This window comes from Portunus trituberculatus, chromosome 9 (assembly GCF_017591435.1).
Source record: "Portunus trituberculatus isolate SZX2019 chromosome 9, ASM1759143v1, whole genome shotgun sequence".
In the NCBI taxonomy this organism is placed as follows: domain Eukaryota; kingdom Metazoa; phylum Arthropoda; class Malacostraca; order Decapoda; family Portunidae; genus Portunus; species Portunus trituberculatus.
In genome coordinates, this window is record NC_059263.1 from 8,808,857 (window position 1) to 8,828,856 (window position 20,000).

The 20,000-nt window shown below is 51.8% G+C and overlaps 5 protein-coding genes across 5 annotated transcripts in view; all 5 read left to right on the top strand.

The window, feature by feature from the left end:
- The window catches only part of LOC123501279 (cuticle protein 7-like), a 1,136-nt gene extending 109 nt beyond the window's left edge, over positions 1–1,027 (top strand). Inside the window, exons 2-3 of the mRNA XM_045250036.1 lie at positions 316–435; positions 545–1,027. Coding sequence (XP_045105971.1) covers positions 316–435; positions 545–853 — 429 coding nt within the window. The 3' untranslated portion in view covers positions 854–1,027. The remainder of the gene's footprint in view (positions 1–315; positions 436–544) is intronic.
- A 4,801-nt stretch (positions 1,028–5,828) lies between these two features.
- On the top strand, positions 5,829–6,318 carry LOC123501511 (cuticle protein 7-like; the record flags this gene model as incomplete). The annotated part of the gene is made up of 1 exon (XM_045250365.1): positions 5,829–6,318. A coding segment is annotated over one exon (312 nt), but the record flags the coding sequence as incomplete, so codon positions are not given.
- A 5,548-nt stretch (positions 6,319–11,866) lies between these two features.
- Positions 11,867–13,110, top strand: LOC123501278 (cuticle protein 7-like). The gene is made up of 3 exons (XM_045250035.1): positions 11,867–11,890; positions 12,374–12,493; positions 12,603–13,110. The coding sequence occupies exons 1-3, from the start codon at positions 11,885–11,887 to the stop codon at positions 12,909–12,911; spliced, it is 435 nt and encodes a 144-aa protein (XP_045105970.1). The 5' UTR covers positions 11,867–11,884; the 3' UTR covers positions 12,912–13,110.
- Positions 13,111–15,227: 2,117 nt separating this feature from the next.
- On the top strand, positions 15,228–16,295 carry LOC123501512 (probable serine/threonine-protein kinase samkC). The gene has a single exon (XM_045250366.1). It carries the CDS (start codon positions 15,228–15,230, stop codon positions 16,293–16,295), a length of 1,068 nt encoding a protein of 355 aa, XP_045106301.1.
- A 1,432-nt stretch (positions 16,296–17,727) lies between these two features.
- LOC123501280 (cuticle protein 7-like) lies at positions 17,728–18,816 on the top strand. Its single transcript, XM_045250037.1, has 3 exons — positions 17,728–17,750; positions 18,175–18,294; positions 18,404–18,816. Exons 1-3 carry the CDS (start codon positions 17,745–17,747, stop codon positions 18,701–18,703), a joined length of 426 nt encoding a protein of 141 aa, XP_045105972.1. The 5' UTR covers positions 17,728–17,744; the 3' UTR covers positions 18,704–18,816.
- Positions 18,817–20,000: the final 1,184 nt, after the last annotated feature.

Here is a 20,000-nt window from a genome sequence, read left to right on the forward strand (position 1 = left end):
TAGTGTAGCGAAAGGTATCCAGTTCTCTTGTTTCTCAGTCAGTCACAACACTCAATACATTTTTTAAGCTTCTGTGTTAGGGAATGCTTAGAGGCGCCCCTGGATGAAGTATTCCCTGGGTGTTGTGCCCCTCCCAGAGTGGTGTGGGTGGGCGTGTCACAGGGTGGGTGTTGCTTCTTTAGGTGTTGTTTGATAAATATGTAAATTGTGGTATTGAGGAGTGAGGCGCCCCTGGGGCACCTGAAGTGTGCCCCTGTGGTGGTGAGGGCGGGTGTGACAGGCAGTGTTGTTGGAGTGATCTGGTTATGTCTGCAGCTCCTGGTGACTATTTCCCTGGTGGCTACGGCCCTCGCTGCCCCTTCTGGTCCCTTGGCCGCCTACTCCGTGCCCAGCTACGACGCCGCACCTGCCTACAGACCCACCCCCGCCTATAACGTGAGTGTTGCTCCTCGCTGTGTGTGAGGCACTGAGGCTGGTGTGTTGTGTCTCTGTTTGGTGTTGCATTTCCCCCTCACTCTGCCCCGCCCCGCCCCGCCCCACACAGGAGGTGCCCCGCTACGTGTTCGACTACGCAGTGCGAGACAGCCTCGGCAACGACTACGGCCACCAGGAGACTCGTGACGGCTACGACACCAAGGGCTCCTACTACGTGCAGCTGCCCGACGGCCGCCTGCAGCACGTCAACTATTACGTCAGCGGCGACTCGGGCTTCGTGGCGGAGGTCACTTATTCCGGAGAAGCCCAGTACCCCGCCTACAGCCCCGCACCTTCCTACAGCCATGCTCCAGCCTACAGCCACGCCCCAGCCTACAGCCCCGTCCCGGCCTACACCCCCGCCCCGCACTACGGGTGAGCAGTAGCCGCCTGGTCCCGTGTCCCAAACAATCAAAAGTTCCGTGGATCTCGTGATGGTGTGTCACCTGTGTGCCGCTGACCGCTGCGACAAGGCCACCCTCACCTCGCCAGCCTGCAGGAGTAACGAACCTCTGTACAAATAGATGCTTTTCTCTTATTAAACTATTTCCTCCGCGAAGTATGGGTCTTCTTTCCTTCTCTCACCAGCAGCAGAAGCTACACTTGAGGCCATCACCAACGGTAGACGCTGCACTAAGGGCTCAGCCACACAGATCACGTCTACTGATTGGTTTACACGTGGACAAACTTATTATTAGTGATTAGTTTACCATAAGTTGTCCTGGACTGTTTGCTTTGAGTCATCTGTGCTTTCCAGTACTGTGATAATTGCCTGACTCCTATTTCCGTGAGCGTTACTTGTCCTCATTACTACTGGGTGGGGAAGCAACTTGTACACACGGAACTGTCTCATGAAGGAAGGGCTGTTTACGTGTTGACTTACCCTGAGGCGGCCTGCTAAGTATTCCGATTGTGTTCCTTCCCAGCTGGAGGAGGACGCGTCTTTCCCGAGGCCCTCCTGCAGACGTGCAGCTGATGAGTCTTGTGTGGTGGGTTGCTCTCTCAGTCTGGAAGGATGATGAGTCTTGTGTGCTGGGTTGTTCTCTCAGTCTGGAAGGATGATGAGTCTTGTGTGCTGGGTTGTTCTCTCAGTCTGGATGGAGTTGGTCAGGTTTTTGTTGTGTAGTTTTTTTTTTTTTTTTTTTTTTTTTTTATGCCTAATAAAAATTTGTCTTTTAGCAAACATCAAAACAATCCTTGGAACGCAAATAAAAAAAGTTAATTTTTTTTATAATGATTAATCAGTCATTTGTTTTGAGAAACAAAAACATAGCTAGACTTGATTGTATTATGGCATGAAACTTGCTACACTTTGCTGATAACATTACACACATCAGAACAATGCCAACTCATTAATGAGGCAGAATGAAATGTTCCCAAAGGCCGAGAAGGTTTTTTTACTCGTTTCCTGGCTAACTCCTCCTCCTCTTCCCTCCCTTTCCTACATCACCCTCCCCATCCACCTTCTCCTCTTCCACCTCCACCTCCTTTTCCACCCAAAGTCATGAAAACACCTATAAACACATGGAAAAGCCGAGACATCACCCTTACTGTGTTCCGTGGAATTGTACCGGTGACAGGGGCGGGGCCGGGACCGGTGGCGGTTTTGGCCAGTGTACGCTTGGAGCCGGGAGGAAGGAATGTGGGTGGTGGCAACATCGTCGCGTTTTCTGTGGTTGTTACTCGAAGGTGGTCACAACAGCTGCAGCGTTGTGTACACTGCCAGACCAAAGCGTCAGGCGTCAAGTGGACATTAATGCAGGTATACAAACAAGCTACCTTCTCCACGGAACACACAACAACGTCTGTCTCTTGAATGGAACACTGCCGGCGCGCCCCTGCCTGCGTCACTCACACAGCAGCATCGCCAAACACACAACAACGTCAGTCTCTTCAATGGAACACTGCCGGCGCGCCTGCCTGCGTCACTCACACAGCACCATCGCCAAACACACAACAACGTCAGTCTCTTCAATGGAACACTGCCGGCGCGCCCCTGCCTGCGTCACTCACACAGCACCATCGCCAAACACACAACAACGTCTGTCTCTTCAATGGAACACTGCCAGCGCGCCCCTGCCTGCGTCACTCACACAGCACCATCGCCAAGCTCATTGACCTGTGGCCGCGCCGCCACTGTGTTCCCCGTGCATCAGGTGAGCCAGGCACTGATGCAAGTAAAACACGTCCCACCGCCTGTCATGCATCCACGCCACTACTGACCTGACCTTACCTGACGTAACATTAGCCTCACCTCATGTACCATAACAAGCATAACTATGTGTGCACCGTCCAACATAAGTGGGTACATTTTTGTGAAGGTATCAGCGAGAGAAGGAAATGAAGCAGTGAGTGCGGGCAGCGTTTCAGCCGCCATCTTGTTTCAACACATTTTGACAAAACAGGAAACATTTTCATTCACATCAAAGTAAGGAAAGAAAAACAGGACAGCCAAACCATGGGTCAGCTGTGCACTTCTCTGAGGGTGTCGGCCTACCTCCAGGTGGTGGGCCGGTGCGGCGGCGTGGACCGCCTCATCCTGTGCCTGCCCCGTAGCGGCAGAAAGGGACGCCGGCGCCTTGTGGGCGCCTTCACCTTCCCCACCGCGGGGAGCGGGGCAGGCACACACAGCTCTGCCCGGAGGATCTCAGTGCGTGTCGGCAGGCTGAGTAAGAAGGACGGCGCCACGCCCGTCAGGATGGACCTCCTGGCGGGATCGTGCCTCGTGGCCCGTCTAGAGATCCCGCTGGGGGATCTGCTGGCCGATCTGAAGGCCAACACTGAAGGGCGCCGCTCATCGCTGTTCCTCAGCCTTGAGGGACACCTGGCTGAGGATGGTGGCGGTGCCCCTGGGAGCCGAGGCCCATCACCTGTGGCAGCCTATCACAGCAGGAGGCCCCTGGAGGAGCCAAGGCCATCCCAGCAGGAGCAGAAGGAGGCACAGAAACCAGAGCAAAATGCCAGCCTTCCTCAACAGCCCAGCGTTATAAACTACAGCCTGCCCTCACCACCAGATGAAACAAAGCCCAGCCTGTCCCCACAGGCTGGCCAATCAAAGCCCAGCCTGTCACCACAGGCTGGCCAATCAAAGCCCAGCCTGTCACCACAGGCTGGCCAGTCAAAGCCCAGCCTGCCACCACAGGCTGGCCAGTCAAAGCCCAGCCTGTCATCACAGGCTGGCCAGTCAAAGCCCTGCCAATCACAACAGGCTGGTCAGTCAAAGCCCAGCCTGCCACCACAGGCTGGTGAATCAAAACCCAGCCTACCCCCACAGGCTGGCGAGAACGCTTCCCCTTCAGTACAGCAGGTCATACACCGTGACCTCGGGGAGGGAGAAAGATGGAGACCTCCCCAGCCCAACCTGCGGCAGAAAACAGGACAAGCCCATCAGGCTGGCGAGACTGTGCCCAGCCTGAGCCCCGAGGTCATACACCGTGACCTCGGGGAGGGAGAAAAGTGGAGACCTCCCCAGGCCCTAATGCGGCAGAAAACAGGACAAGCCCAACAGGCTGGCGAGACTGTGCCCAGCCTGAGCCCCGAGGTCATACACCGTGACCTCGGGGAGGGAGAAAGGTGGAGACCTCCCCAGGCTCTCCTCCGTCAAAGAAGGGGAGAGCCCAGCGGGAGTTCCTCTGCGGGGGGACGGGATGGCCTTGTCATGCACCCTCCCATTCCGTCCCCCTCTAAGCAGGGGAAGGAGGCCCCGCCGGGAGAGAAGGGCGTGGGCGGGGCCCGCCTGTGTGGCCTCTGCTTTGTTGATCGCCTAGTTCAGTGTGCGCAGGCCGTGAGCTTAGCCTTACTCACCTACAAAGTGTGCATCGAGTGTTTCTGAGCCTGCGCCACTGCGCACCACTACGCAAGCCACATAGGTAGCGTGGGGTGGGATAGGATAGGTTAGGTTAGGGTAGGATAGATTAGGTTATGTCACCGCCACACAGGCCACCACTGATGGGGCCTCGTGGCGGTAGAGAGACACAGTCTCTCGAGTAGGTTAGGTTAGGATAGGATAGGCTGGGTTAGGATAGGTTAGGTTAGCTAGGTCGCCGCCACACGGCCACCACTGATGGGGCCTCGTGGCGGTAGAGATACACAGTCTCTCGAGTAGGTTAGGTTAGGATAGGATAGGTTAGGTTAGGTTAGGTTAGCTAGGTCGCCGCCACACGGCCACCACTGATGGGGCCTCGTGGCGGTGGCTGCTGGATAGATAGGTTAGGTTAGGTTAGGTTAGGTTAGGTTAGCTAGGTCGCCGCCACACGGCCACCACTGATGGGGCCTCGTGGCGGTGGTCTCGTTAGGTTAGGTTAGGTTAGGGTAGGCTTCGTGGTGGAGGCTTCTCATCACACTAATAGTCTCTAGGGTAGGCTAGGGTAGGGCAGGGTAGGCAAGGGTAGGGTTAGGTTAGGTTAGGTTATACTATATAAAAATAATAATAAAATAATAAAAACATTTCTAGCTAATACCTCTCTCCTTCAACATTTCACCAACTCTATATTTACCAAAATTCTCTTATCGTAATCTCTCTCTCTCTCTCTCTCCTCCTCCTCCTCCTCCTCCTCCTCCTCCTCCTCCTCCTCCTCCTCCTCCTCCTCCTCCTCCTCCTCCTCCTCCTCCTCCTCCCCACCCCGTCCGTCTCGCCACACTCTCCCTCTCTCCTTCTCGTCGGTATAAAAGCCACACTCGCTTGGTGATCACCACTCCTGCCTTCACCGCCGCCCAGACAACACCATGAAGGTACACCAAGTCAGGTCACGCCTCCACAGCTTGGGTCACGGGTCAAACATGAGGTCAAGGGTGTTAGGAGTTGGTGAATATCTATTAGTGTAGCGAAAGGTATCCAGTTCTCTTGTTTCTCAGTCAGTCACAACACTCAATACATTTTTTAAGCTTCTGTGTTAGGGAATGCTTAGAGGCGGCCCTGGATGAAGTATTCCCTGGGTGTTGTGCCCCTCCCAGGGTGGTGTGGGTGGGCGTGTCACAGGGTGGGTGTTGCTTCTTTAGGTGTTGTTTGATAAATGTGTAAATTATGGTATTGAGGAGTGAGGCGCCCCTGGGGCACCTGAAGTGTGCCCCTGTGGTGGTGAGGGCGGGTGTGACAGGCAGTGTTGTTGGAGTGACCTGGTTATGTCTGCAGCTCCTGGTGACTGTTTCCCTGGTGGCTACGGCCCTCGCTGCCCCTTCTGGTCCCCTGGCCGCGTACTCCGTGCCCAGCTACGACGCCGCCCCCGCCTACAGACCCACCCCCGCCTATAACGTGAGTGTTGCTCCTCGCTGTGTGTGAGGCACTGAAGCTGGTGTGTTGTGTCTCTGTTTGGTGTTGCATTTCCCCCTCACTCTGCCCCGCCCGCCCGCCCCACACAGGAGGTGCCCGCTACGTGTTCGACTACGCAGTGCGAGACAGCCTCGGCAACGACTACGGCCACCAGGAGACTCGTGACGGCTACGACACCAAGGGCTCCTACTACGTGCAGCTGCCCGACGGCCGCCTGCAGCACGTCAACTATTACGTCAGCGGCGACTCGGGCTTCGTGGCGGAGGTCACTTATTCCGGAGAGGCCCAGTACCCCGCCTACAGCCCCGCACCTTCCTACAGCCATGCTCCAGCCTACAGCCACGCCCCAGCCTACAGCCCCGTCCCGGCCTACACCCCCGCCCCGCAATACGGGTGAGCAGTAGCCGCTTGGTCCCGTGTCCCAAACAATCAAAAGTTCCGTGGATCTCGTGATGGTGTGTCACCTGTGTGCCGCTGACCGCTGCGACAAGGCCACCCTCACCCCGCCAGCCTGCAGGAGTAGCGAACCTCTGTACAAATAGATGCTTTTCTATTATTAAACTATTTCCTCGGCGAAGTATGGGTCTTCTTTCCTTCTCTCACCAGCAGCAGAAGCTACACTTGAGGCCATCACCAACGGTAGACGCTGCACTAAGGGCCGCATTTTGTTGTGTAATTTTGTGGTTTGGCCTATGAAAAGAAAAAAAATTAGCCTTGAAAATTGAAAGGTTAATATATGGATGGGACTAACGTGTGTGTGTGTGTGTGTGTGTGTGTGTGTGTGTGTGTGTCTCTGTGTGTGTTTGTTCTGTGTGTGTGTGTGTGTGTGTCACAACTGTGTGATTTACATCCCGTACCTACTCACTGCTAGGTGAACAGGGGCTACACGTGAAAGGAGACACACCCAAATATCTCCACCCGGCCGGGGAATCGAACCCCGGTCCTCTGGCTTGTGAAGCCAGCGCTCTAACCACTGAGCTACCGGGCCGTGTGTGTGTGTGTGTGTGTGTGTGTGTGTGTGTGTGTGTGTGTTTCAGCTAGGGACTGCCACGTGAATGTTAGCCTGATGTGTTGCTCGTTGTTTCATTAATGTTCCGACATACACCAACATTCACTCGTCACTGATTCACTCTCTCTCTCTCTCTCTCTCTCTCTCTCTCTGAGTGTTTGTGCCGCTCGTCTCGCCGTCCGCAGCGTTCCCACGTACGTAAGTGTTCCTGTAATGGTGTGATTGAGTTACTCTTCTATAACTTAACACACTGCGATGCTGACGATAATCAATGACATTTTTTTTAATATGTATTACTTATTACTGTATTTCTTTTTCTATCGTTCAGTGTTGCATTGTCTTTCGGTCACGTTTATGATGGCCAGCGCTACCGCCGCCTCGTTACGACCTGCCCTCTTTGCTGTCTATCACTAATTACAACACCTGTATCTTATTACAACACTAATTATAAAACCTGAATGTAATTACAACACTGATTACAACACCTGACTTATTACAGACCACACTAACGATTATTTATTATTATTATTATTATTATTATTATTACTTGATACACTCCTCACTTGTTCACCATCCACCATCCACCATCTCCATACCATATCGGCTCACCACTACTCCCTCACTCACCATCACCACACGCTGACTCACTCACCATCACAACACGCTGACTCACTCACCATCACCACACGCTCACTCACTCACCATCACCACACGCTGACTCACTCACCATCACCACACGCTGACTCACTCACCATCACCACACGCTAACTCACTCACCATCACCACACGCTGACTCACTCACCATCACCACACGCTGACTCACTCACCATCACCACACGCTAACTCACTCACCATCACCACACGCTGACTCACTCACCATCACCACACGCTAACTCACTCACCATCACCACACGCTGACTCACTCACCATCACCACACGCTGAGTCACTCACCATCACCACACGCTGACTCACTCACCATCACTACACGCTAACTCACTCACCATCACCACACTGACTCACTCACCATCACCACACGCTGAGTCACTCACCATCACCACACGCTGACTCACTCACCATCACTACACGCTAACTCACTCACCATCACCACACGCTGACTCACTCACCATCACCACACGCTGAGTCACTCACCATCACCACACGCTGAGTCACTCACCATCACCACACGCTGACTCACTCACCATCACCACACGCTAACTCACTCACCATCACCACACGCTAACTCACTCACCATCACCACACGCTCCCTCACTCACAATCACCACACGCTGACTCACTCACCATCACCACACGCTCCCTCACTCACCATCACCACACGCTGACTCACTCACCATCACCACTACTCCCTCACTCACCATCACCACACGCTAACTCATTACTCTTATATAGACGAGTGAGGCTCAAGCAGGTGATAGTGAGAGTGTGATGAGAGTGACAGGTGATGCTGTAGCGTGAGGTGCCGTTAGAGTGGTATAAGTGTGACGGGGGTTTTAGCTACAGTCACCATAATATTCTGTATGCAAACTGGGACATCTTTATTTGTAAGTCTGGATTCACATTACACACTGCTGTATGTATAATGAAAATGTGATTGATTTTTAGTAAGAAAGATGATTAATGCAACATTGCAGTGCAGTGTCTTTGTTGATGGACCTTGACTATATTTACTAGAAAATATCATTTGTCTCATTTGTTTGTTTTACAGGAGCAAAAAGATAATGCAATATTATCGGCACAAAATTACAAACAGGCCCGGAGACGCACGCACACACGCACGCGCACGCACATCGTGATTCGTGATTCCTCCACACACACACACACACACACACACACACACACACACACACACACACACACACACACACACACACACACACACACACACACACACACACACACACACACACACCATTAACAGTACTCTTGATAATATTGATAATAATAATAATAATAATAATAATAATAATAATGCTAATGCTACACCACCACCACCACCACCACCACCACCACCACCAACAACCACCACCACTACCACCAATAACAACGACAATAATTACTACTACTACTACTACTACTACTACTTCACTCCCTCACACACATCCATTTCCCATTCCTTTCCCCTCCTACTACACTTTACTTATTGTCATTGTGAAGAAATACCATGCAAAGCCCTGAAAACCGTGGGAATTGAGTGAAATATTAAGGGAAGAGACACTGGGAGGGCGGAGGCACCGTGTGTGTGGGTTGGGTGACGTGAAGGTGGACATCATGAGCAGGGACATCACCATTACGTCATTTAAGGCACGTTGTAGATTATTTATCTATAGTCGTGGTTAATTCTGGCTTTCCTGCACGCTCTGAGTGTGGAATCACTGGGGGAGTGTAGGTAAACACTGATGGACTGAGCTGGGGGAAGGCACGGGTGATGTGCCCTTGTGGCTGCATATTTACGTACGTAATTTATTTTGAAAATCGAGAAAAGAAACAAGGCGCCCAGACCGGAATGCACTACACTTTCTGACGCGGCAAATACTTAAACAAAAACCCAAAACATAAAAACCGTACCGGGTCCAGGATCAGCGGAGCCAAGTCCAGGAGAAGTTTGTAAGTTGCACCTACGGGCTCACAAAAACATTCAAATATCGAGAAGGAAAAACACAGCCAGACTGCATTGGACTACGTTTTATGAACACCAAAAATTTTGACTTTCCACATATATAAACAAAACTCAAATTGCTCGTCTTATAAAAAAGTTTTATTTTTCATCTTGGCGTAATGAAAATTTATAATTTGAAAATTCGAATAGTTAGACTAGACATTCTTGGATATCATTACTTGGTTCATGTGTCTCATATTTTCTAAGTCTTCTAGGAAACACCAAAACAATCCTAGGCGTGCAAATAAAAAAAAGTATATTTTTGTATAATGATTAATCAGTCATTTGTTTTGAGAAACAAAAACACAGCTAGAGTCCATTGTATTATGGCTTGAAACTTGCTACACTTTGCTGACAACATTACACACATCAAAACAACGCTAACTCCATTCATGAGGCAGAATGAAATGTTCCCAAAGGCCGAGAAGGTTTTTTTGCTTGTCTGGTGGCTAACTTCTCCTCTTCCCTTCCCCTCCTACACCACCACCACTCCCCTCCACTTCCTCCTCCTCCACCTCCTCCTTCATCCAGAGTCATGAAAACACCTACAAACACATGGAATAGCCGAGACATCACCCTTACTTTGTTCCGTGGAACTGTTCAGGTGACAGTGGCGGGGCGGGGTGGGGCCGGGGCGGGGGCGGTGGCCGTGTCGGCAGTGTTGTGCTGGCAGGGTGCCGAGGAAACCGTGGTGTGTGGTGGTGTGGTATGATAAAGTATAGTGCAGTGTGGTATGGTATGTGGTGTGGTGATGGTGTGTTCTGTGGTATCATATGGTGTGGTGGTAACACTTCACTGCCACAGATTCAACTGTCGTGTGTGTGTGTGTGTGTGTGTGTGTGTCGCTAAGTAGCTATATAACTAGTGTTTAAACGTTAAACTACCAATTGTCTGCGTGTGTGTGTGTGTGTGTGTGTGTGTGTGTGTGTGTGTGTGTGTGTGTGTGTGTGTGTGTGTGTGTGTGGTAACCCTGGGTCAAGCTAGGGTGAGTTTCTTAGAGTGAAGGGGTTTTGCCGTTAGGGTGACAGTAGTGCTAATGAGGTGTGTGTTGTGAGGCGTGGTGTTGACAAGTGTGAAGTGAGGGTGACAGGTTCAATGGAAGGTGATGTGGTTGGGAGGTATGTGTCTTATGGGGTGATGATACGGTGATGTGGTGAGGAAGGAAAGAAAAAAAAAAGAATAATTTGCCGATTAGATAAGAGAAATACAAATAATAGAATAACATGAATAGCAGGATACAATGTAGATCAAGGCAGGATATGTTACAATAGAAGGAAGAGTGAAAAGGAGGACAAGGAAGAGTGAGATAGACAAATAAGGAAGAGTGAAATAGACAAACAAGGAAGAGTGAGATAGACAAACAAGGAAGAGTGAAAGACAAATAAAGAAAAATGACACAGAAGACAAATAAAAACAACTTAGACAGGGATAAAAGTAGAAGGAACAGCCAGACAGCCTATCTCGTGGTGGCGTTACAAGAGATGGCTGGAGTAGGAATGAGAGGAAGATTGAAAACTGAATGGAGAGGGACAGTGAGGGAGGCAGAAAGAGGTAACATGTAGAGACCCTAAGAAGGAAGAAGAGGAAGCAAATTTAGTTAAGAATGCAAAACAAAGAGGGTTGCTTTAAAATGAATTAGTTGAGCTGTGGAAGTAATCGTTTTCTTTACCCTGTTTTGAAGATTGCTCGTTTTCTGTGGTGAGTGTTAGAGGGGTAACTGTAAGTGTATAGAGTTATTCATTATTTTGGATCTCATGATATATGTCACTGTCTGCTAAGTATAGAAATATATGAAAAAAATGTTATAAAAGGAAGGAAGTTGTACGGCATTAGTAATAAACACATGGACTTTACTTTTACTAATACAGAACTTCCTTTTGTGTGGCTTGTGTCTCGGGGAAAGGAAGAAATCCAGTCAATTGTATACAAAGAAATAAAAAAAAAAGACGATTTCGTTTAGATTACAAAATGAAAAGATTAAAGGTTTTGGAGTGGTGATTAGTAGTAGTAGTGGTAGTAGTAGTAGTAGTAGTAGTAATAGTAGTAGTAGTAGTAGTAGTGTTGTTGTTGTTGTTGTTGTTGTTGTTGTACTAGCAGTAGCAGTAGTAGCAGAAGTAGTAGCAGTAGCAGCACCAGCTGCTGTGCAAACATTTCCAGTGGTTTTCTTTAATTTCTCATTTACGTTGTGTCTCAAATGACCATACACGTACCCTCTCTCTCTCTCTCTCTCTCTCTCTCTCTCTCTCTCTCTCTCTCTCTCTCTCTCTCTCTCTCTCTCTCTCTCTCTCTCGAATTGTTTTACATATTTTTCACGTAGTCTTTCATTTTATCTGCTCCTCCTCCTCCTACCCGCCCCCCCGTCAATCTCGCCACACTCTTCCTCTCTACTCGTCAGTATAAAAGGCACACTCGCATGGTGATCACCACTCCTGCCTTCATCGCCGCCCAGACAACACCATGAAGGTACACCAAGTCAGGTCACGCCTCCACAGCTTGGGTCACGGGTCAAACATGAGGTCAAGGGTGTTAGGAATTGGTGAATATCTATTAGTGTAGCAAAAGATATCCAGTTCTCTTGTTTCTCAGTCAGTCACAACACTCAATACATTTCTTAAGGCTAAGAGGCGCCCATGGGTGAAGTGTTCATTGAGTGTTCTGCCCCCCAGGTTGGTGTGGGGGGGCGTGTCACAGGTTGGGTGTTCCTGGGTGTTGCTTCTTTAGGTGTTGTTTGATAAATGTGTAAATTATGGTATTGAGGAGTGAGGCGCCCCTGGGGCACTTGAAGAGTGCTCTCAGTGTGCCCCTGTGGTGGTGAGGGTGGGTGTGACAGGCAGTGTTGTTGGAGTGACCTGGTGATGTCTTGAAGAGTGCTCTCAGTGTGCCCCTGTGGTGGTGAGGGTGGGTGTGACAGGCAGTGTTGTTGGAGTGACCTGGTGATGTCTGCAGCTCCTGGTGACTGTTTCCCTGGTGGCTACGGCCCTCGCTGCCCCTTCTGGTCCCCTGGCCGCCTACTCCGTGCCCAGCTACGACGCCGCCCCCGCCTACAGACCCACCCCCGCCTATAACGTGAGTGTTGCTCCTCGCTGTGTGTGAGGCACTGAGGCTGGTGTGTTGTGTCTCTGTTTGGTGTTGCATTTCCCCCTCACTCTGCCCCGCCCCGCCCCGCCCCACACAGGAGGTGCCCCGCTACGTGTTCGACTACGCAGTGCGAGACAGCCTCGGCAACGACTACGGCCACCAGGAGACTCGTGACGGCTACGACACCAAGGGCTCCTACTACGTGCAGCTGCCCGACGGCCGCCTGCAGCACGTCAACTATTACGTCAGCGGCGACTCGGGCTTCGTGGCGGAGGTCACTTATTCCGGAGAGGCCCAGTACCCCGCCTACAGCCCCGCACCTTCCTACAGCCATGCTCCAGCCTACAGCCACGCCCCAGCTTACAGCCCCGTCCCGGCCTACACCCCCGCCCCGTATTACGGGTGAGCAGTAGCCGCCTGGTCCCGTGTCCCAAACAATCAAAAGTTCCGTGGATCTCGTGATGGTGTGTCGCCTGTGTGCTGCTGACCGCTGCGACAAGGCCACCCTCACCCCGCCAGCCTGCAGGAGTAACGAACCTCTGTACAAATAGATGCTTTTCTCTTATTAAACTATTTCCTCGGCGAAGTTTGGGTCTTCTTTCCTTCTCTCACCAGCAGCAGAAGCTACACTTGAGGCCATCACCAACGGTAGACGCTGCACTAAGGGCTCAGCCACACAGATCACGTCTACTGATTGGTTTACACGTGGACAAACTTATTATTAGTGATTAGTTTACCATAAGTTGTCCTGGACAGTTTGCTTTGAGTCATCTGTGCTTTCCTGTACTGTGATAATTGCCTGACTCCTATTTCCGTGAGCGTTACTTGTCCTCATTACTACTGGGTGGGGAAGCAACTTGTACACACGGAACTGTCTCATGAAGGAAGGGCTGTTTACGTGTTGACTTACCCTGAGGCGGCCTGCTAAGTATTCCGAGTGTGTTCCTTCCCAGCTGGAGGAGGACGCGTCTTTCCCGAGGCCCTCCTGCAGACGTGCAGCTGATGTGTCTTGTGTGGTGGGTTGCTCTCTCAGTCTGGAAGGATGATGAGTCTTGTGTGCTGGGTTGCTCTCTCAGTCTGGAAGGATGATGAGTCTTGTGTGCTGGGTTGCTCTCTCAGTCTGGATGGAGTTGGTCAGGTTTTTGTTGTGTAGTTTTTTTTTTTTTTTTTTTTTTTACTTATGCCTAATAAAAATTTGTCTTTTAGCAAACATCAAAACAATCCTTGGAACGCAAATAAAAAAAGTTAATTTTTTTATAATGATTAATCAGTCATTTGTTTTGAGAAACAAAAACATAGCTAGACTTGATTGTATTATGGCATGAAACTTGCTACACTTTGCTGATAACATTACACACATCAGAACAATGCCAACTCATTAATGAGGCAGAATGAAATGTTCCCAAAGGCCGAGAAGGTTTTTTTACTCGTTTCCTGGCTAACTCCTCCTTCTCTTCCCTCCCTTTCCTACATCACCCTCCCCATCCACCTTCTCCTCTTCCACCTCCACCTCCTTTTCCACCCAAAGTCATGAAAACACCTATAAACACATGGAAAAGCCGAGACATCACCCTTACTGTGTTCCGTGGAATTGTTCCGGTGACAGGGGCTGGGCGGGGCCGGTGGCGGTTTTGGCCAGTGTACGCTTGGAGCCGGGAGGAAGGAATGTGGGTGGTGGCAACATCGTCGCGTTTTCTGTGGTTGTTACTCGAAGGTGGTCACAACAGCTGCAGCGTTGTGTACACTGCCAGACCAAAGCGTCAGGCGTCAAGTGGACATTAATGCAGGTATACAAACAAGCTACCTTCTCCACGGAACACACAACAACGTGTGTCTCTTGAATGGAACACTGCCGGCGCGCCCCTGCCTGCGTCACTCACACAGCACCATCGCCAAACACACAACAACGTCAGTCTCTTCAATGGAACACTGCCGGCGCGCCTGCCTGCGTCACTCACACAGCACCATCGCCAAACACACAACAACGTCAGTCTCTTCAATGGAACACTGCCGGCGCGCCCCTGCCTGCGTCACTCACACAGCACCATCGCCAAACACACAACAACGTCTGTCTCTTCAATGGAACACTGCCAGCGCGCCCCTGCCTGCGTCACTCACACAGCACCATCGCTAAACAAGCTCATTGACCTGTGGCCGCGCCGCCACTGTGTTCCCCGTGCATCAGGTGAGCCAGGCACTGATGCAAGTAAAACACGTCCCACCGCCTGTCATGCATCCACGCCACTACTGACCTGACCTTACCTGACGTAACATTAGCCTCACCTCATGTACCATAACAAGCATAACTATGTGTGCACCGTCCAACATAAGTGGGTACATTTTTGTGAAGGTATCAGCGAGAGAAGGAAATGAAGCAGTGAGTGCGGGCAGCGTTTCAGCCGCCATCTTGTTTGAACACATTTTGACAAAACAGGAAACATTTTCATTTACATCAAAGTAAGGAAAGAAAAACAGGACAGCCAAACCATGGGTCAGCTGTGCACTTCTCTGAGGGTGTCGGCCCACCTCCAGGTGGTGGGCCGGTGCGGCGGCGTGGACCGCCTCACCTGTGCCTGCCCGTAGCGGCAGAAAGGGACGCCGGCGCCTTGTGGGCGCCTTCACCTTCCCCACCGCGGGGAGCGGGCAGGCACACAGCTCTGCCCGGAGGATCTCAGTGCGTGTCGGCAGGCTGAGTAAGAAGGACGGCGCCACGCCCGTCAGGATGGACCTCCTGGCGGGATCGTGCCTCGTGGCCCGTCTAGAGATCCCGCTGGGGGATCTGCTGGCCGATCTGAAGGCCAACACTGAAGGGCGCCGCTCATCGCTGTTCCTCAGCCTTGAGGGACACCTGGCTGAGGATGGTGGCGGTGCCCCTGGGAGCCGAGGCCCATCACCTGTGGCAGCCTATCACAGCAGGAGGCCCCTGGAGGAGCCAAGGCCATCCCAGCAGGAGCAGAAGGAGGCACAGAAACCAGAGCAGAATGCCAGCCTTCCTCAACAGCCCAGCGGCATAAACTACAGCCTGCCCTCACCACCAGATGAAACAAAACCCAGCCTGTCACCACAGGCTGGACAATCAAAGCCCAGCCTGTCACCACAGGCTGGCCAATCAAAGCCCAGCCTGTCACCACAGGCTGGCCAGTCAAAGCCCAACCTGCCACCACAGGCTGGCCAGTCAAAGCCCAGCCTGTCATCACAGGCTGGCCAGTCAAAGCCCTGCCAATCCCAACAGGCTGGTCAATCAAAGCCCAGCCTGCCACCACAGGCTGGTGAATCAAAACCCAGCCTACCCCCACAGGCTGGCGAGAACGCTTCCCCTTCAGTACAGCAGGTCATACACCGTGACCTCGGGGAAGGAGAAAGATGGAGACCTCCCCGGCCCAACCTGCGGCAGAAAACAGGACAAGCCCAACAGGCTGGCGAGACTGTGCCCAGCCTGAGCCCCGAGGTCATACACCGTGACCTCGGGGAGGGAGAAAGATGGAGACCTCCCCAGCCCAACCTGCGGCAGAAAACAGGACAAGCCCATCAGGCTGGCGAGACTGTGCCCAGCCTGAGCCCCGAGGTCATACACCGTGACCTCGGGAGGGAGAAAGGTGGAGACCTCCCCAGGCTCTCCTCCGTCAAAGAAGGGGAGAGCCCAGCGGGAGTTCCTCTGCGGGGGGACGGGATGGCCTTGTCATGCACCCTCCCATTCCGTCCCCCTCTAAGCAGGGGAAGGAGGCCCCGCCGGGAGAGAAGGGCGTGGGCGGGGCCCGCCTGTGTGGCCTCTGCTTTGTTGATCGCCTAGTTCAGTGTGCGCAGGCCGTGAGCTTAGCCTTACTCACCTACAAAGTGTGCATCGAGTGTTTCTGAGCCTGCGCCACTGCGCACCACTACGCAAGCCACATAGGTAGCGTGGGGTGGGATAGGATAGGTTAGGTTAGGGTAGGATAGATTAGGTTATGTCACCGCCACACAGGCCACCACTGATGGTGCCTCGTGGCGGTAGAGACACATAGTCTCTCGAGTAGGTTAGGTTAGGATAGGATAGGCTGGGTTAGGATAGGTTAGGTTAGCTAGGTCGCCGCCACACGGCCAGCACTGATGGGGCCTCGTGGCGGTGGTCACACACTCAGTCTCGTTAGGATAGGTTAAGATAGGATAGGATAGGTTAGGTTAGGTTAGGTTAGGTTAGCTAGGTCGCCGCCACACGGCCACCACTGATGGGGCCTCGTGGCGGTGGTCACACACTCAGGCTCGTTAGGAAAGGTTAGGATAGGATAGGTTAGGTTATGTTATGTTAGGTCAGCTAGGTCGCCGCCACACGGCCACCACTGATGGGACCTCGTGGCGGTAGTGACACAGTCTCTCGAGTAGGTTAGGTTAGGATAGGATAGGCTGGGTTAGGATAGGTTAGGTTAGCTAGGTCGCCGCCACACGGCCACCACTGGTTGGGCCTCGTGGCGGTAGAGATACACAGTCTCTCGAGTAGGTTAGGTTAGGATAGGTTAGGTTAGGTTAGGTTAGGTTAGGATAGGATAGGTTAGATTAGCTAGGTCGCCGCCACACGGCCACCACTGATGGGGCCTCGTGGCGGTGGCTGCTGACACACTCAGTCTCGTTAGGTTAGGTTAGGTTAGGTTTAGTTAGATTAGGTTAGGTTAGGTTAGGTTAGGTTAGGTTAGCTAGGTCGCCGCCACACGGCCACCACTGATGGGGCCTCGTGGCGGTGGCTGCTGACACACTCAGTCTCGTTAGGTTAGGTTAGGTTAGGGTAGGTTAGTTAGATTAGTTAAGTCGCCACCACAAAGGCCACCACTCATGGGGCTCCGTGGTGGAGGCTTCTCATCACACTAATAGTCTCTAGGGTAGGCTAGGGTAGGGCAGGGTAGGCAAGGATAGGTTAGGTTAGGTTAGGTTAGGTTATACTATATAAAAAATAATAATAAAATAATAAAAACATTTCTAGCTAATACCTCTCTTCTTCAATATTTCACCAAATCTATATTTACCAAAATTCTCTTATCGTAATCTCTCTCTCTCTCTCTCTCTCTCTCTCTCTCTCTCTCTCTCTCTCTCTCTCTCTCTCTCTCTCTCCTCCTCCTCCTCCTCCTCCTCCTCCTCCTCCTCCTCCTCCTCCTCCTCCTCCCCACCCCGTCCGTCTCGCCACACTCTCCCTCTCTCCTTCTCGTCGGTATATAAGCCAAACTCGCTTGGTGATCACCACTCCTGTATTCACCGCCGCACAGACAACACCATGAAGGTACACCAAGTCAGGTCACGCCTCCACAGCTTGGGTCACGGGTCAAACATGAGGTCAAGGGTGTTAGGAGTTGGTGAATATCTATTAGTGTAGCGAAAGGTATCCAGTTCTCTTGTTTCTCAGTCAGTCACAACACTCAATACATTTTTTAAGCTTCTGTGGTAGGGAAGGCTAAGAGGCGCCCCTGTGTGAAGTGTTCCCTGAGTGTTCTCCACTCCTAGGGTGGTGTGGGCACAAGTGCGTGTCACAGGGTGGGTGTTCTGGGGTGTTGCTTCTTTAGGTGTTGTTTGATAAATGTGTAAATTATGTTATTGAGGAGTGAGGCGCCCCTGGGGCACCTGAAGAGTGCTCTCAGTGTGCCCCTGTGGTGGTGAGGGCGGGTGTGACAGGCAGTGTTGTTGGAGTGACCTGGTGATGTCTGCAGCTCCTGGTGACTGTTTCCCTGGTGGCTACGGCCCTCGCTGCCCCTTCTGGTCCCCTGGCCGCGTACTCCGTGCCCAGCTACGACGCCGACCCCGCCTACAGACCCACCCCCGCCTATAACGTGAGTGTTGCTCCTCGCTGTGTGTGAGGCACTGAAGCTGGTGTGTTGTGTCTCTGTTTGGTGTTGCATTTCCCCATCACTCTGCCCCGCTCCGCCCCGCCCCACACAGGAGGTGCCCCGCTACGTGTTCGACTACGCAGTGCGAGACAGCCTCGGCAACGACTACGGCCACCAGGAGACTCGTGACGGCTACGACACCAAGGGCTCCTACTACGTGCAGCTGCCCGACGGCCGCCTGCAGCACGTCAACTATTACGTCAGCGGCGACTCGGGCTTCGTGGCGGAGGTCACTTATTCCGTAGAGGCCCAGTACCCCGTCTACAGCCCCGCACCTTCCTACAGCCATGCTCCAGCCTACAGCCACGCTCCAGCCTACAGCCCCGTCCCGGCCTACACCCCCGCCCCGTAATACGGGTGAGCAGTAGCCGCTTGGTCCCGTGTCCCAAACAATCAAAAGTTCCGTGGATCTCGTGATGGTGTGTCGCCTGTGTGCTGCTGACCGCTGCGACAAGGCCACCCTCACCCCGCCACTTTGCAGGAGTAGCGAACCTCTGTACAAATAGATGCTTTTCTATTATTAAACTATTTCCTCGGCGAAGTTTGGGTCTTCTTTCCTTCTTTCACCAGCAGCAGAAGCTACACTTGAGGCCATCACCAACGGTAGACGCTGCACTAAGGTTCGCATTTTGTTGTGTAGTTTTGTGGTTTGGCCTATGAAAAGAAAGAAAATTAGCCTTGAAAATTGTAAGGTTAATATATGGATGGGACTAACGTGTGTGTGTGTGTGTGTGTATGTGTGTGTGTGTGTTTCAGCTAGGGACTGCCACGTGAATGCTAGCCTGATGTGTTAGTCGTTGTTTCATTAATGTTCCGACATACACCAACATTCACTCGTCACTGATTCACTTTTCTCTCTCTCTCTCTCTCTCTTTCCAGGTGAGTGTTTGTGCCGCCGTTCGCCGTCCGCAGCGTTCCCACGTACGTAAGTGTTCCTGTAATGGTGTGATTGAGTTACTCTTCTATAACTTAACACACTGCGGTGCTGACGATAATCAATGACATTTTTTTTAATATGTATTACTTATTACTGTATTTCTTTTTCTATCGTTCAGTGTTGCATTGTCTTTCTGTCACGTTTATGATGGCCAGCGCTACCGCCGCCTCGTTACGACCTGCCCTCTTTGCTGTCTATCACTAATTACAACACCTGTATCTTATTACAACACTAATTATAAAACCTGAATGTAATTACAACACTGATTACAACACCTGACTTATTACAGACCACACTAACGATTATTTATTATTATTATTATTACTTGATACACTCCTCACTCGTTCACCATCCACCATCCACCATCTCCATACCATATCGTCTCACCACTATTCCCTCACTCACCATCACCACACGCTCCCTCACTCACCATCACCACACGCTGACTCACTCACCATCACCACACGTTGACTCACTCACCATCCCCACACGCAAACTCACCATCACCACTACTCCCTCACTCACCATCACCACACTACTCCCTCACTCACCATCACCACACGCTGACTCACTCACCATCACCACACGTTGACTCACTCACCATCACCACACGCTGACTCACTCACCATCACCACACGCTAACTCATTACTCTTATATAGACGAGTGAGGCTCAAGCAGGTGAAAGTGAGAGTGTGATGAGAGTGACAGGTG

Coding starts and splice junctions, on each gene's coding strand:
- LOC123501280 (XM_045250037.1), top strand. Junction 18,295..18,403: donor GACCCACCCCCGCCTATAAC/GTGAGTGTTGCT, acceptor CGCCCCACACAG/GAGGTGCCCCGCTACGTGTT.
- LOC123501512 (XM_045250366.1), top strand. CDS start 15,228: ATGGACCTCCTGGCGGGATCGTGCCTCGTGGCCCGTCTAGAGATCCCG.
- LOC123501278 (XM_045250035.1), top strand. Junction 12,494..12,602: donor GACCCACCCCCGCCTATAAC/GTGAGTGTTGCT, acceptor CGCCCCACACAG/GAGGTGCCCCGCTACGTGTT.